The following is a 17,591-nucleotide window of genomic DNA, read 5'->3' as shown; positions in this document are numbered from 1 at the left end:
TTCTAAAACCTGCTGATAAAGCAAGTGGAAAATACTTTGTAGGTTTAGGGACACCCACATGAAGCAGGAAATGCTGCTAATTAAAGCACCTGATTTCATTTAAGTCCAAAGGGTCTGTTACAAAAGACTGGAAAGCTCTACTATTGAAGTCAACACCACTTAACTTTCTAAACTATGCCACTTAAATCTCTTTAAGATGCTTCTTTTAAGTATTAGTGATGTTGAAGTCTGCAGAACATCTTGTACAGATGTAATACACCCCAATTTTCTGTACCATCATTAGTCAAAAGGAGACAAAACAAAAGCCTGTGTGTAAGCTACACCAAACAGCTACCACCCAAGTGCATTCAAGGAAAGTCCTGATCTGCACAACCAAGGCAGCCTGTCAGCTCACACTAATCACATCTTGTCCAGCAGTATTGGCCTGTATTATTCAGAAACTTCAAAGAACTACAAAGCAGCCTGATTAGTTGTATTTTTTTTTATTAGGTTTATTATGACTTAGAGTTTCTATTACTCCAGCTGGGTAAACCACATTTAAAAGTAAGTTTAACTGCAGGACTTCAATTTCAACCAAAATCATTTTTGCATGACTTTATTGTAATATAGATTTCAATCAAACATTTAAAACTTACTTCATTAATAAGCAAGCCAAGCTCAGTAGCTTCAGTGCAGGATGTACTTTATGTAACTGCCGCACATTCAGGTTAGATCGGATGTACATGGAGAAGAGACTGGGCAACTGCACGAGTCAGAGGAGAAAGCAAAAGTAAGCACCATGTGTACCAAACTAAACAGTTCTCCAGTCAGTGTTCCTTCCTGAAAATCAACTCACTTCTGGCTCCAGGAGCTACAGTTTGGATATAGCTGAAAGCTATTTCCAGAACATCAGTTTTCTACACTGGCACAAGAAATAGTCTTCAAAGCAACAGGTACTGGACTTCTTTTTATTTTTTTTTCTTTTTTCAGAGACAACCTGTTCTCCTGTGTTTATTAGGTGAAAACATGCATTTTTGATCACTCTGGCAGAGGTCAAAGAGCAAACAACAGTTGGGGCTAAATGAAAAACAATCAAAAGTTGCCAAATATTTAAGGTACAATCCAAAAAACAAAAATTAATGCAACCAGTTTAATATCAAAGTCTGCTTTCTTTCAAAGGAAAATGGCACAAATTAAATAAGAAGTCAGACAAATTTCATTTTAGATGGTAATAGACCAAATTAATGCTTCAGAGCATCAACAAGATTTATTTCACTGCAAGAAAGGGGAGAAGTAATTTGAACAGGCTCTGTATTTGGGCTAGACCAGCAGCAAGCACTGCTACAGTTCAGTTCCTGCATGCAGGACTGATACCAGTACGATGTCACCTTTACCACATCAAGAATAAAGTGTATTAGAAGTTGCAGAGCACAAGCATCTTACTTGTACAAGCCAGTTAAAAAATAAACAGAAGAGGTGAAGAAAGGACAGGTGTGAGAACCATTCTGTTAAAGACTCCACCTTTCTTTTAGAACAGAAAAATCCCTCTGCCAATAGTCTAATAAATACTAATGTATATTCAGATAACATCTTCAAAATCTTTGCTGAAAATGCAGTCTCCAAAAGGAACTACCTTTATGCAATATTAACATCTTACATAAACTAAACCTTATGAATTGTAGTTAAAAGCAGTAACTGAAATTAATGTATACTGAGTCTTCAAGTGATGTGCAAGTTCAGCTATGTAACACAGGTGGGGGTTGGAGCAGTTCTTAGCACTTTTCTATGGACACTTCTGACAACTGTCCATGAACTACAGAGCCTCTTGCTACAGTACTGTGCAACTACTGACATCTTCAAGGGCTCTTGGGTGTAAAGAAATGTGATGGAAGCACCACAAGGCAAGGAAATCAGGCTCAAGTAGGGAGCCTTGAGTATCTCACACAGCATTGCTGTCTTGCCTTGACTACAAACATCGATGAGAGGGTAAAAAGGGCAAACCTACAGTGAAGTCTGCTCAAACAGCAAAGATAACACAAAAGAGATCTGACTCTACAAGCACGTAAGCAAAAGTCTTGAAGAGCTGTGTATTAACATGGAGCTCAAGGTGCCTTAACTTCGCCAGAAACCACAATTTTTAGTACTGGGAATCTAGCATAACTACATTTAATCCCAGGATCAACCTATGCTTCCAGTTAAAGCATGCATACCACCTCTCTTAATACCCCTTTCCCAACGTGCAGGGTTGGAGCTCTCCATTTTCTTATTCTTCCTGTGTTATCCCTTTCCAAGGCAGAGATTTTAGAGGCCCTAAAGTCAGAGCCCTCTACCAAAGACTTCCTCCCTCTACGTATAAAAATAGTCAGGACACTCTGAGACTGACTTCTGTCCTTCCCCATTCAGAAACAGATTTGCAGCAGATCAGTCTTGATCTCTAGTTCAGTTTTAGACTATGCTTAAGTTACGGCAGCCAGAGTTCAATCCTATAAATGTAAGCTAAACACAAAAAGAAAGCCATTTATCCTTTTTAATTCATGCTTACAGCATGTTTATCCAGAGTTTTATAATCAACTTCCAGTTTTAAATTATTTTCTTAGCACTTCATAGAACCTGCATGTCACTCCCTCCTGAAGGGGATGGCATCACAGAATCTTGTTTAAGTTAGTCCAAGTTTCCACATGTGACCAGAAGTCTTACTTGTTAGAACACACCCCTTTTCCAACTATTCCCCACATTCCCTCTCCTCCCACCCCTCCCCAGCAATGGGCAATTACTTTACAAGAAATGTAAAATAGGATATGGGTGTACACAAAACCTACCCTTCACTAATACTGAACAGAAAAGCCTATTTTCCAATTACAGGACATTTTTCTCTAAATTTAGGTCAGCACTGGTGCAGTCTGCACTGTGTATGATTACCACACGGATAATACCAATAAGTACATCTATTTTCTCAAACTGATTTAAAAGCCTATGAAGTTAATTGGGGAAAAGTTTAATATTGCTACTTCAGAGCACTAGAACACACAAAGTGAATCCAATAAAGATCCTTGTATTGATTCAATATTAAGTATTAATTGCATGACCATCATAGCACCTCTTTACATTATCACACAATCACCAGAATTATCAACTGCTTTTAAAACTAAAAAGGGTACAGTCCAATATTTATAACTTGCACACTGTTACTATACAGAAACTAGGTGCATGGTACAGTGCTGCAAAAATGGAAGCCTGCAGTTTTGACAAAGATGCCAAGTCATGTTGTAGACAATTTCAGTCAAACTGGCAATACTGTTTAAGCAAATACTCAAAGCAGGAAATAAAGGACAAAAAAAAATTCTATAGCCAAATAAACATCTGAAATTTCCTTTCCCTTTAATAATACAAGTAAGGTCACTTTTAGCCTTGGAACAGATACACGTTCGCCTATGATGATCTTGCTAACTACTACACAATATCTGATGTCCTCTGCTAAGAATATAGTTTAAGAAAGCCGCAGTTACAAGAGGCATATAATGTAATATCTAAAATTTCCTTTATGGCATTTATTGAATTCTTTGTCTTAAACAGTGAATATGGAAAGATGGCCTCATGTTTCCTTTTCAATAGTACTCTGAGGATCAAGTGGCTTTCAAGCAGCATGGTGGGTTTGAAATTTTTGCAGTTTAGATCATTCTGTTGCGTTTATGAGTTGGTGAGTCTGTAATGACATCGCCACACTGGGCTGAGGTACGCTTTCTAGTTCCACCATTGTCCAAGTGGAGTGCCATTTCTTCTGATATGAAAGTGTTCAAATCAACATCATGGAGTCCATTTCTCCTTCGACTAGCATTGGAGCCACTGCTCACGTGAGTAGGCGAGCCTGGGGTACTCGAGCGAACACTTATACTAGCCATTGCACCACTAAGACCTGGGGAGAGAGAGAAAAAGGGCTTCAGTCAGACAGCACAGAAAGTTCAGTTCCCATGTGTGCCACACAGGATCACACTCAGCCCAATTCCACTGAGACCTTAAAGACACTTCATCCTGCTCTTTGTACCACTCCAGTCCAGAGCACACCCTGAAGGCTGAGAGCCTTCAGCCTGTGTAATAATCCAATAGTTACCAGAACTGCTTTTTATGATGTTAAAAGTGAGCTTATACATGAGGATGTAACAGCACACTCTGGCAAACATCAACTCCACAGGCATGACATACTATTCAAAAGAGGGACATACTCAAGAGCAGATAATCTCAATTTAAAGGCTTCACACTGGACCAGAGTTACACAGCCCTGCCAAGGACTTTTGAGTTGAACTGACCTGGCCTTGTGTCAACACCACCACCCTGCTCCCTTTCACTCCCTGAAGGAAGCTGCAGTATGGCAGCAGGTCTCAGACAGGTGTACACCACAGCCAGTTCACAAATACAAGCTTTTATTTCACGGCTAACACTAAGCGCCAACACATTAGTATTAATAAATTCAGAAATGCACTTAAAGAACAAGTAAGGAAAAACCACATGACCAACACACAGAATTTGTTATCAACAGATCTGATGCAAATCACTGTCACAGGTATCCTGCAAGTCCTTTAGTCTGTATACAGATTAATAGTATTTGATTCAAATTGAAGTTTATTTCTTGTACAAACAGGGTCATAAAAAGACAACCATGAACTTTCATACTAATTTAACCTCTGCCTTCTGTAACATTACAATTTTGCAAACGTGGGACATTTTAAACATAAATTTAGTAAGGACTAATACACAGAAGTCTAACTACTCTTCTCCATTTCCAATGCAGGCTCTGTGTGGAGAAACAGGAGCTCAGAGATAAGACAAACATCTTTACTATTATAACTTTTCTAAATCTGAGTATTAATAGAAGAGTACAGAAACATCTGTTGGCCCTAGGAAAGATAAGCATAGATCTGCATTTTTTCTAACAATAAGAACAAGGAAATATTGAACTGTCCAGGAAGATTCCAATCACAGCAACCTTCAAAATCTTAGAGCTCTCTTCTCCAGTCTCAAATATTCTATAGCTCTGTCCAGGCATCATAAACCTTGTGCATGCACTAATTCACATTTCCAAGTACTGTCAAATGAGCAGCCAAAAACCACTGACTGACAAGTCAAGCCTAACAAAACCCAATCCATAAGCTATTGCTGCTGGCAGGCCAAATAGGCAACTTCAGAGGGTCTGGGAAGAGAGGACTGCCAGAACTACAACATCAGTCACCAGAAACCTCAGTTAGAAGCTGAAGTCTAAAAACCATCTGCAGCAATGGCAGGCTGATACACAAGTCAGGATGGAGCAGCCCAACCAACTTCACTCTAATGAACATTGCTGAATGAACATCTAAAGCTTCCACCTTGTAACAGCACAGGAAATACTTCACACAGATCTGGCATTACACAACAACCAGCAGACACAGCCACTAATCACTGATTCTCTCTTAGGGCTTTTGCTTACAGCTCCAATGGTGTTCAAACAGGGCCCAGATGCATGGTCTGAACTCCAAGAGGCACCCTGCAGATTTTATTAATAGCAAAATCACTGTTCATTTTCACAGTGAACACAAAGTTCATCAGTGTTCATTCACATGGCAGAAAGTATTTAAACAGAAAGAAGCTGTTTTAGTGTAAAGGTAACTCAGAAATGAGGTTTGTGACAGTATTCCAAGGATTAAAGTCAAGCTTAAATTCAAAACCTTCAGGAAAAGAATTTCCCGTGCATCCACCAAATAAAGTAATGCAGCTAATTTGATGACAAATGTATGAGAAAAAGCCAATTCTACCATATCTTGGATAAACTACTAACATACACAGTTTGGGCAGGTAACAAATCACTTCACAATTCAAAGACATCAGTAGTTTAATTTCAACTGGTATGACATACATTAGAAAAAACAGTAATTCATCCTGTACATTTAAATTGGAAAAAATCTGACAGCATACAGGTGACATTTTTTCAAATCCAAACTGATTGTAGAGATTTCCCCCCACATCCCTATTCCAAGCAGAACTGCTGTGACCACACAAGTTCAGTGTCATTACTTACACTTAAGAGTCAACAATTTACATCACTTATCAGTCATTTACTGTTTTACAACTCATACCAAATGAACAACATAGTAATTCAATTTTATCATGATATCTTTTTACTACATCTAGTACCCAAGTAAGGGAAGAAAAATTATTCTAAATAAACCCCAAAACTGACCTGTGATGTCAAAAGACTTTTTTTTGGCACCACTCAACAACTATGTTTTTAAGCAGAGCCTTTTCAAGTAACAAGCATTCTTTAAAATAGTTGATACAGTTAAATGATGTATCTGTAACACACTGCAGCATATTCTAAACCAGACTGAAAAAGTTCACAAGCAATGCCTAAAGCAGTCACTGACTTCCCAGTATTTAGGTAATGCTGAATCACTGTACATTTAAATACACTAACAACCTTCAGGAGATAATTAGAAGTTAAAATCTTCAATCCAACTTGGTGTCTAAGGCAGGAGAGTAGCTTTGAATTAATTCCTACAGATCAGAATACAAGGATATTGCATCACAGCATGGGCTTTGAGCTACAGGTTAATCTTGCATCTCCCACAGGTATTTAGTAGCAGTAAGAGTCATGACTGGGTACACTGACAGACTGAGTGACAGCCTCAGCTCCTGGCAGTTAACCACATTACACAGCACTGCCTATCCATCCAGAAGGGCAAAACTGCCAAATGAAACACGCAGATCACAGTTTGGATTTGCACATTAGGATTGGCTAATTAAGCTAACATGGAAAGTCAAAGCAAACTCAAGGCATACAATCAAATATCAAGATGCCACTTCATGGAACCAACATCTCTGAGAACAACCTGCAATGCTCAAAAAAAAAAAAAAAAAAAAAAAAAAATCCACTTTTGGTCAACAGGGAAAAGAGTTAGGTTTTTCCTTGGGAAGCTGTGGCAAGGCAGAGGAAATCTCAGACAAACCATTTACTGTGAATTACTGAGTTTAAGCTTTCAGCAGACTCAGAGCTCTTCCCAAAGCATTTAAAGCAATAACTGACACAAGGAAGTGGTAAGATGACATGACTATCAGCAAACATCATTTCCCAACCTCAAATTTCTATATTGTGATTAATATGGCCTAACCACAGGCACACCAGTTTTGTCCATACAACACAACAGAGATCCAAACAGCTGCTGAAGTGGCTTCACTTTTCCCACAATCTCACATCCACCTCTGAAGTTTCCCACTCCTTTCTACCACGGACGTCTCCTTTATTCTTAGAGGCCTTTAAGAAAGCCCACATTGCTCTTACACCCTTTATGAATTGGAAAGGTTTGAAGTGGAAGGCATATCTCAAACACTTTGCAGTACCGAGTACATTCTCTTTCCTGTTGTATCTTTCACCAACAAAATGACATTTCATAGACAAGAAAGAATTATACTCTGAAAGGTCTTACAGTACTATTAGAAGGAGCTGTGACCAATACTGGCCAATTTATTACTAAGTACATTTAAAAACTATCAAGATATTAGAATGCTTGACTGAAAATATGTTTCATGGATTACAAAACACTTAAAACTGTCAACTCAAAATTAGCACGTTTACCACCACTGGCCTAACAAACTGTAATGCTGTTTCATCTGCACTACAATCATGCCCATGTACAACTTATTCAGGTCACTATCACAGCATAATATACTGGGTAGCTACTGTTCCACATAGTACTATTGTTTCTAGAAGTTTTAATCAGGAAGTATTAAAAGAAACATAGTGCGGCTAAAGCAGGAATTAGTTAATAACCCCAGATAAATTCAAAACAGCATGCAGAGAGATCCTTGTCACACTTCTGTCATAGTCACCCTTTCAGAATACTGGCTCAAAAAACAAGTTTTAGCAGCACATTCCATCACAGCTAGATATACATACAACCTTTAAATCAAACTATGTCAGACCACTCAGAACTTTGTTCTCCCATCCCCTCTTTTACCAACTGCTGCTTCTCCACTCTGCTAAGTGCTCCTGTTTTAAACTGCACTTTAATATTCTGAGAAGCAAATATGAAGGCCTAGTGGAAATTCAGACCTTAAGGGGCCAGGTCACACACTTCTATGTGCAAGTGCTCTCCCCACCCCACAGAGACCAAATCACATGAAATATATACATCAAAGCTCAGGAGAAAAAGAACTAATGTTGTCTCACTGTACTGCTGCCCTTTTATTTCCTCAAATTCACCTCACTTTTGAATAAGAATGCTCAAGTCAAATGCATTTCAACATTACCTTTCCAAGCTTGCTTCTACCCTCCTCAAGTCACAGCATTTTCTCCCATTATGCTGGGAGGACAGTGTGTGAAACGTGGAGGACAGGCCAAGTGAAGGACACAAGCTGTGCACCACACTTGGTACTCCAGCAACAGCCAGGCACAACGTGGCTGAGCACGTGGCAGTGTTTGGGACTCTTGTACTGTTAGCTCAGATTGATGTAATTCCGTCATATGAAACTCATCTCTTACAGAACTGGAAATGTCAATACACGTCCATAGAGTAGGTGAAGACACATCCATACTCTCCCTAGCTGCAATGACCTTTCAGGGACTAATGGAAGTTAAAAACCCAACTCTGTAATTGAGATGTTGGACAATAAAGGTATTATCTTCTACTACCATATCTTAAAACACCAAGCATCAGACTGATGTTTCATTAAAGTTTCAGAAAACTGCACTGGCACTCCAGAGTAAAACATCATGTATTACCTTGAGATAACTACTCAGCTTTTCTAAAAGGCTTGAACTTCTTTTCAAATATTCACAGTTCAAGTCACCAGACATGCATTATTTCAAAGGTTACCTATCAGCATTCTAACAGTGAAAAGCTGATAATAAGGGAAAAGATGTTGTTTACGAAAGTTTATTCTCTCAAGAGTATTCCAAAGTCTCATTCTCACTAAGTAACACTCAAGATTTCAGTAACAACTGCGGAGCATAAGTGCTATGGAGTTAAAAGAAAAGGAAGATCACATCTTAAACATTCTCATGCCTAATTTTTTGCCATGATAATTTTGCTTTTAGGTACTATAACAGGTTCTTCTCTGCCATTCTGCTCTCAAGTTTTCTTGTAGTACAAAGACTTGATAATCAGTATCACAAGATTAAATTCTAGGGTCAATATCCCGTCCAAAAAACGGTCAACCATCTTGCAGAGATAAAATACAGGTCAGAGGTTACAGGGCTGGAGATAAGAATTCAGTTTTAAGATATTTCTTTTCAGATAAAGCATACAGCTTAGAGATTATACAGATGCCTAAAGGATGCTAATCTCTAATGTTTTAGTCTAGGGCATACACCTAGAATTGTGTTTGATGTTCCAGGAAATACTGAATTATTAGCTATTTTGTTACCACTGCTTCTGTCAAAATTTTCAGATGTGCTTATGATGCACTTAGGGGCTACATGACGAAAAAACAGGCATTTTCCACAATCACAGGGGAAGATCAGCAAGCTATAATGCCACGATCTTTAGACATATAATAGTTCCTATTTCTGAGAAGTCAATACCCCAGCTCTGCTTCCACTTTACCTGGTGCCATAGGCTATTCCCTACTTTACTAAAAGAGGTCTTGCTGCAAGCAGCAAAGTTTTAGCATTATCCCTCAAATCTAATTCAACCCATCCTCGTGTTCAATAAAGAAATGCTCTATTCCCACCAGGAAGCCAACCAGCACAAAACAGCCTCCAACCTTTACATGCCAGTTGGAAACTCCTCTCAAAACCTCTGTGCCTGGACTGCTCCTCACTATCATCAGGTTCTCACGTTCCCTTATGAAGCAGCACTTTCAAACAATGTGCCAAAAAATACAATAAGCACAGGCCTAATGAGATCAATTTACACACACCTGAAGATCCTTAGCAGGTTTCAAAATCAAAACATAATTTTGAAAAGCCCTACAATAAATAGGAAATGAGTTCATGAAATTGCTTAATCACAACTTCCTTAAAGAAAAAAAAAAGGGGGGGGGGGGGAAGCTAGAGTAATGCAAACACTGTAGGCAATAACCTAAAAACAGTTATGAAGCCCAATACAAGCCTAGTCACTAAAGGATTAGCACAAAGGCATTTGTGTCAAGGACCAGATTGAAACTGATATGAGGAGAACCTAATCGAGAAGGTGACTGACATGTAATCTTGTCAACCAGCTGATGAAGGGGAAAAGTACATTTTGAGCCCCTGCAGCGCCACTACAGAGGACAGAACTTCCTTGTGACCCTGCATTGCATTATGAAATATGGAAAACTTTATAAATCATTGTTCAGATCCTCATGCTATAGAAAAGTGACTTCCATGAACCACCTCTGCACAAAGCAGATGTTAGGAAGCAATACATGGACACAAAAAGAGCCATATTAATAATAAAAGTGGCTCTGAGTTTACTCAGAGAGCTCACTGTGCTGAATGAGCCTACCTAAGCTTCTTCTCACCTGAGACTGAGCCTTTACAGTCAAATCCAACTCCAAGGATTCAACTATATTTTCAGAAAAGCATTTGTACAAGGGTGCTTACCACAGCGACAGCCAGCTTCTGCAGCTGTTCTCATGAAATTAATTTTATCTACACTGAGTAAGCACCAGTGGTACACAGAATTCCCTAGCCTTCCAGTATGAGACAGGAAACTGCCAAAACCAACATGACTGAGTAGGGAAGCATGTTTGGTGTAAATGGCTGTCACCTAGACAGTAACAGTGTCTGGACTGGGCATCTTTAAAAACCACCACAGCACAGCAGAAGCCAAGTCTGCATTTTCAGGAATTCATGCTTCTAATTAACCCATCAATTCTACCCCCCACTGAGAATATCCAGACAGTAAAAACTTAATTTAGGTTGCACTTCTAAATAGCTTAATTTTTATTTTTAGAATGGTCTAGGGTTTGTACCTGAAGATATCTCCCACCTTTTTGAATTTTAGAAGGCACAAAACCCAGAGGTGAACTGCCTCATCTCACCTCAAGAGCAATTTAAAGCACATCTGTCTATCACTTGCTCAATCATATTCCAATACAGAATAAGCTACTGAATATTCATGTCTGAAAAGAGATACACCCAACATTGCTGGTGATAGCAAGGAAGGCAATTCAGTATGATACTGGAAGACATGTGAATCTGAAAGTGAACTAGAGCAAAGTTCTGAACAGGACTCAATTATTTCAAAAATGTGTAACTGAAACACCCTTTTCAGGGTACTTTAAGTAGAATGCTGAACTGCATTAGTGCCTAACAAAGGTACCAGAGAGCTAGAGACCAGAGCCTCAGACATCAAAGTCCCTCCCTAAGCCCCCAAAAATTTACTAGTAGTCAAATCTTAATATTTAACTAGTTGCTAGCATAGCACTGCCATTTTCCAAGAATTCTGTTTACTTTAGCATTGGTATGAATGACAAGTCCCTTCATACTTCAAAAACACTACCAAGACTTGATACTTAACTGCTGAGTTCACAGCTGTGCAATAGAGACCCAAAATTTCATTTTTATTCAGTACCTTTTCTTCATTCAAAATACTCAACTATACAAAATTTTAGCAGCCAACACATGCCTTATACATGCAAAAGCTCCCATGAAGAATGAAGGGGATACCTTCAGCTGGAACACCAGGTATGACACATTATGATATGCCAAACACACTTTAAGAACCCCCACCCAATTTCAACCAAGTAATATTGAAAAAGTGACTGTTACCATGCAGAGCTATGGCTTCACGGAAGGGTTGCAAATCAGTCTCTACAGATGAGCTAGTTTCTGTTGAAGTAGCTCGGTTAGGGGATACTACAGTCAGTCTTGGGGGAGCTCTAGAATTTCTTGGAGGAGGGACTTTTCCACAAAGGAAGCTGATTAAGTCTTCTCTTCGAATAGTTCTTCTGCGTTTTTTAACCCAGGCTAACACATCCTTATTCCGACGCTGATAGCCAATCTGAATTCCTAAATCAAAGCTTCGCTGGTGGGCATCCACACTCTCTGCAAGAGGACAGAAAAAAGTTCTCTTAGTGTTACACAGCAATGTACAGCATGGCACAGCACTGATGTGGCCTCCTGCCAACCATGGGAAAGAAGAAGTATCCACATCTTCTACAGGTTACTCCATAAGGCAGCACCAAGGCAGCTGCAGCAGCAAAGAGGAGTTCCATTAAACCTGAAGAGAGTATTAGCCAAAATGTTCCGTCCTCTTTACACGTCAGATAGTCAACAGCAACTCCAGCACCACTTAAACAGCACTTACTATACTTCAGGTCAACATCACAGCACTCTTTATTTACATTAAAAACAAACTTAGAGCTTGTCAGACTGAGGAAGATACTTAAATCAATAGACAACAGACTTAGACACACACAGTGCATCAATACAGCAGGAAGCCCCAACGTAAGAAAGGACTAACTGCTTTTCTTCATTCTGACAGGTAAGGAACTGCCAGAAAACTCAGGATTTCTTTCAAGTTCTTCTATTTTCAGCTGGATTTCAACTGCAGAGGCAATTCACAGGCCACAGTTTTGAAACTAGTTAGAACACAAGTATCCCCGATGTCTTTCAATTAGCCAACATACCATTTACAAAGGCTAAGAAAGTTTCCTTCCCCATTTAGAATCCCATTGGAATTCTGATATACAGAAGTTTTAAACACACAATTTACAATAAATCCTATTACAAAATGCAATTTCCCTCTCTGTTAATGTAACTAGTCACCTGTGCACATCAGTTATAACTGTGTCTCCAATGTATTAAGTTGCTTTCAAACTTCGGGAAGTGTATTTCTGGCTACCAGTTTGAGTAAGTTTTAAACCACAGTAACAGGTGGGACAAATCCTGCTCACCACACAATTATGCTCATCTTGCTCGTCATAGGTTTGCTATCAGAGCTTTGGCAACACCTATTTCAGTTTCATGTAAAGTTTCGTACTCTTAAGTTGTTCTTGCTCCTTAAAAGACACAAACATATCCATTCCAATTTTGTTTACTTGAATTCCATAGAATTTTTTTCCATGTGGCAAAGCTGATTTAAACAGCACTTTATATTGTTTTATTAATGAAGCCCAAGGCAAAAGCCAGAAGATAAAGGTATTTCTTTAAGAACAGCTATCCCAATATTGGTTTACAAACAATGACATACACATCTAATGTAGCTTTGTCACAATCCAGAACCCAGAAAGCACTACTATTAAATGTTATTCTTTGACTTGTATTCTAAGGCACCACAGCACAGACCATGAAAGACAGCACTGAGAGCTACACTGCCAAAGAGAAGCACTTCAAACCTAACACGACAGACCAAAACCACCTCAAATTGAGCTGAGCTAAATCTTGGCGCTTTTGGAGTATAAACTAAACAAGTAAACAAATGTAACTTAACCTGTTATTTGTATCCACTCTAAGAGCATTCTGCCTGTACTACTTTGTAATCTGAAGGCTACATTTACAAATGCTAATTCCTCTGAAAGCAATGGTAACATGACTGATTATTCCTCCTGCCATTTTATACTGCACAGCAGCCCGGACTTCAGTGTACTGGCAGCAAAAGCCGCCCAAACACTCTGGAGCCAACTTGGAAACTGAAAATACTCCTTTAATCACTTCCTGAAATACCAGGAGTGTCCTTTTGAGGCTTGGAGGCTGGCTTTACATCAATACTCTGCTTTCTTTGTGTATAAGAATGCTTTACAAAGTGCTAACTGTGAACTAGGTCTGAGGTCAAACACTGACTGCTGACGCAGCCCAGAGAAGTTTCAAGCATCATTACCCTGGGTACATTAGATTTTTATGGTAAAAGCCACAACTACTTTGTAAACAAAGTTAAGCTAGCAAAACCTAAGCAGTCAAGCTGCATATATTCCAAAATTATTAAGTCAAAATCAACATTAGAAAATATTCAGGGCTTTTTTAATAAAAACAAGGTAAACTGTAGACTCAGAAGTCTTATTCTAACACATACCTAGAACTTTCCACAGTGGCCTTAAGTTCTAAATCCTACATTACAAGCCATGCTTTACTTTTTTAGTGCAATCAAGATAATGAAGTGCCTTGAATGCAGTCTCTATCACCAGCACCAGAAATTCAGGATGAAAGGCCATCAGTGTGGTGTGATATTAAACTTCTAATCTATATTCAGAAGAAATGCTGACATTCAAGACATCATGGCATTCTCATTATGCACCCTTCCTCGGACTGTTCTTGTTAAAAAGATGATGCCTCAAAAATCCAAGTATTTATCAGATCAGAAAGCAGCTGACAAGGCAAGAGGCAGTTTGTGGTGTTCAGTTCACCCCACCAAGTATTCCTCCAGTGTTCTGACAGAGTCCTCCAAAACAAACAGTACTGAGAATGTGAAAAACAGGAGGTTTTTTAAAAGCAATGTTTACCACTAGGGAAAGCAAGGTCACAGTAAGAGACTCCAACTTGTCAGATAGGACAGTGTTCAGCTGGTTCTACCATGTTATCACCAAATTTCCACTGACTTGCAAGTTAACTGGAAATTGAAAGATGGCATTCCTGAGTAACTCAGGTACTTTAGGATCTGTCTGAAGAAAACATTTGTTTCAGGTGCTGGTTTTTGAAGTATTACATTATACCTGACAAAAGACAGCTTCCAACTTAAAAGTCTAGTTTCCCCGATCACCTACTCATCAGTTAATCACATCATTGCCAACAAAAAGGCTTATTTTGCCTAGAGCACAAGTAATCTAACATTTTAACCAGAAATAAACAGCCTAAGTCTTCATAATAAAGATGCTGTAAGGGAGAGCCATTTGTAAAGACAGACTGCAATTATTCCACACAATTTATTAACACTACCTGCTGCTACTCTAGAACCATTCTCAAATGACTATTGTCCGCAGACATGTTCTAGTGACCCACACCCTCAGGCCAGCACCTTCCTGCTCTGAGGTGCTGCCCCTTCACATGACCTGACACACACACAGAGCATTCAAATGCACCTTCTGCAGGGAGTCTGGCAGTGAGGGCTGTGCACCTACACTTCCTCCTCACTCTGTCCACATCTGTCAGAAACCTGATCACCCATCACAAACACATCAAGTTCAACTGCTTAAAGCAAATTCCAAACAACAAAACTGGAGGCAAATGAAGGAGCATAAAGGTAGAACTACAGATAATGCTGTACAGACCAAGGGGGAAAACAAAGGGGGGGGGGGGGGGGAATCAAACTATAAGCCAGAAAAACCAACACTGGAATTTTAAAGCACTCCCCTTCCTTGGAAAGGAAGGCAGTAACAATGGGAATCACAATGTGCCAATTTCAGCCTTCACTGATATATATCATTTTAGCACAACCTTTTAAATAAAGTAAAAGCCACTGAATGATCCTTCTGCAGACAAGAATTCCTGGTACAACCCAAAGAACTGCAGAGTTCAGAAACACCCAGTAAACCAGCACTAAAGCACAAGCACATGCAAAGCACACTCCTATCAAAGTTCTGGCTAACGCTGCCTTCTTACTGCCATGCCGAACACAGACATAATGACATTTTAGTGCTTAAAATAAACTGTGAGGCTTACTTAAGAAGCCTCAATGCCACAAGAAGATAAAAGTTTCTGTCACATAACATCTATGCAGAATTTCATGAACACTAAATCTAACTTTGCTTCATCACAAAAGAAAACACCCCAACATCTAATGCACTATGAAATATAAACAATGCAGGGAATTTCAGTATTGTTTAATAAGACATTGTACGCTTGCCTTGAATTCACAAGAAACAGACACATGTTAAAGATACCCTTTTTCAAGGGTCTCAAAGTAAAACAGATTTAAAGTTTATGAGTCATTGACAAGAGGCAACAGAAAAGATTCAGCTACCGTCAGCTAAAGTGGACCAGGGAAAACCTGCAAGATTCAGGAAGCAGTCTCGGGTTAGATTTTATCAGGGTGAATAAGAGACATTAACAGGCCCTACTTATGAGTAAGCCGGGGCAGGAGGCAGAGTGGGGCCCGGCTCGGCGGAGAGGGCTGCCGGGGCAGAGGTGGGGGCAGCCCCTTACCTTTGTAGAGGTTGGTGACCGCAGTGGCGGCGTTCTGGAAGGGGACCCAGAGAGAGAGCCCCGGCTGCTGGCACACCCGGTCTGCAGGGAGGGAAGGACACAGGCTGTTTATTTTGGAGTCACCCGCTCCGAACGGCCATGTTAGGTTTCGCCATTTTGTTCCACCTTCCGGAGGCAGCTCCGGATCGGAGCCGAGCGGGGCGGGCGGGCAGCGGCCCGGCCAGGGCAGCGGGCGCGGTGCCCCCAGCGCGGCGGGGAGCGACCGGCCGCCCCCGCCCCGGCCCCGCCGCACAACGAGCCCGGCCCCGCTTCGCCATTTTGTCGGGAGTCTCTTCCCGGGCTGGGCGTCGGGAGCCGCCCGCAGGGCCGGGTTGACCGGCCCCCACCACCCCCCCGCCCTCCCAGACACTCGGAGCTCGCCCCCGCCGCCCGGACCCTACCGGTGCGGCCCCCGCCGGAGCGCCCCGACACCCCGCGGCCGCGCTCCGGCCCGAGCGCTCCGGCAGCCGGGGGAGGAGGGGGTGCGGCCGGGCCGGCGCAGGAGCCGCCCCGGAGGCCGCGCCGGGCGCTGCCCGGGCCGCGACCGCGGCTCCCCCTCCCTCTCGCCATTTTGTTTTCCCGTCCGTCTCCGAGGGCGGCCGCGGGCCGGCAGCCGCTCCTCCCGTCGCCTCGGCCCCTTTGTACCGCTGCGGACACCTCCCCACCCCGGCGGCTCCGCGGCTGTTCGGCGCCCCCACCCCCCATGGGCCGGGCCCCGAGCCCACCGCGCTCGGGCTCCACCGGCCTCTTGGCCGCAGCCGCCCCAGCTGTGCCCTCCCCAAGCCCCTGACCGTGCTCACCCTTGTAGAGCTGCGCCACGGCGGTGGCCGAATTCTGAAAGAGGTGCCAGAGCTTCTGCTGCTTGTGCTCGGGCTGCGCCGCAGCCTCGTCCTGCAGCTCCGGCGCCAGCGCCTCCTCCTGCTCGGCCTCAGCCAGGCACTGCCGCTCCCACTTGCTGAACCAGTGCTCGGGCCCGTGCTCCTGGATCTCCGCCTCGCCCTCCTCCTTCTTGTCCTCCATCATCCGCCCGGCTCCGCGTCTCACCGCCGCGTACACCCGGTCCCGAAAGCCGGCCGCGCTCGTTCCGTGCACCGGGCCGGCCCTACCTCACCCCCATGCCGGGCCCGCCCGTCGCTCCGCCGGCCCCAAACACTCCGAGCGCCGGCACCGCCCCGAGCGCACTGAGAGCCTGGCCGAGGCGCCTGGGAACGCGCAGCCGGCCCGCCCCGCCCGCGGCGCTCGATTGGCCATTACCGCCCCGGCACCGCCGGTCCGTACGGGATTCCCAGTGCTCATTGGTCCATTCACGTGTCCGTCACGCGGGACACCCCCCGGGAGGCGGGGCTAACGCAGGTTTGGTTACGCCGTCACAGCCCCGTGCCGGGGGCGTCGGCGCGGTGCGCGTGCGCAGTGCGCTACCTCGCGCAGCCCCTGCCCTGGCCCCGCCCCTGGCGTGAGGCGGCCCCGCCCGCGCCCCCCCTGTAGCGGCCACGGGGCCGCCCCGAGCGGGCGAGGCGCTCCCGGCCTCGGGCGGCCCCGGCAGGCG

General features: G+C 42.6%; 1 protein-coding gene across 1 annotated transcript; it reads right to left on the bottom strand.

Moving 5' to 3' along the window:
* Positions 1-466: 466 nt before the first annotated feature.
* HAPSTR1 (HUWE1 associated protein modifying stress responses) lies at positions 467-17,236 on the bottom strand. Its single transcript, XM_059861802.1, has 4 exons — positions 16,846-17,236; positions 16,007-16,087; positions 11,699-11,974; positions 467-3,892 (listed from the first exon to the last, which is right to left on the bottom strand). Exons 1-4 carry the CDS (start codon positions 17,066-17,068, stop codon positions 3,648-3,650), a joined length of 825 nt encoding a protein of 274 aa, XP_059717785.1. The 5' UTR covers positions 17,069-17,236; the 3' UTR covers positions 467-3,647.
* Between the last annotated feature and the right edge of the window lie 355 nt (positions 17,237-17,591).

This window comes from Haemorhous mexicanus, chromosome 17 (assembly GCF_027477595.1).
Source record: "Haemorhous mexicanus isolate bHaeMex1 chromosome 17, bHaeMex1.pri, whole genome shotgun sequence".
NCBI lineage: Eukaryota > Metazoa > Chordata > Aves > Passeriformes > Fringillidae > Haemorhous > Haemorhous mexicanus.
Note: the sequence above shows the minus strand (reverse complement) of the source record. Positions and strands in the feature narration are given on the sequence as shown.

Excerpts from the sequence above, each read along its gene's own strand:
- HAPSTR1 (XM_059861802.1), bottom strand. The coding sequence starts at position 17,068 with ATGATGGAGGACAAGAAGGAGGAGGGCGAGGCGGAGATCCAGGAGCAC. Across the intron at positions 11,975-16,006 it reads GGTCACCAACCTCTACAAAG|AGAGTGTGGATGCCCACCAG; the intron begins GTAAGGGGCTGC and ends GTCCTCTTGCAG. Across the intron at positions 3,893-11,698 it reads TGAAGCCATAGCTCTGCATG|GTCTTAGTGGTGCAATGGCT; the intron begins GTAACAGTCACT and ends CTCTCTCCCCAG.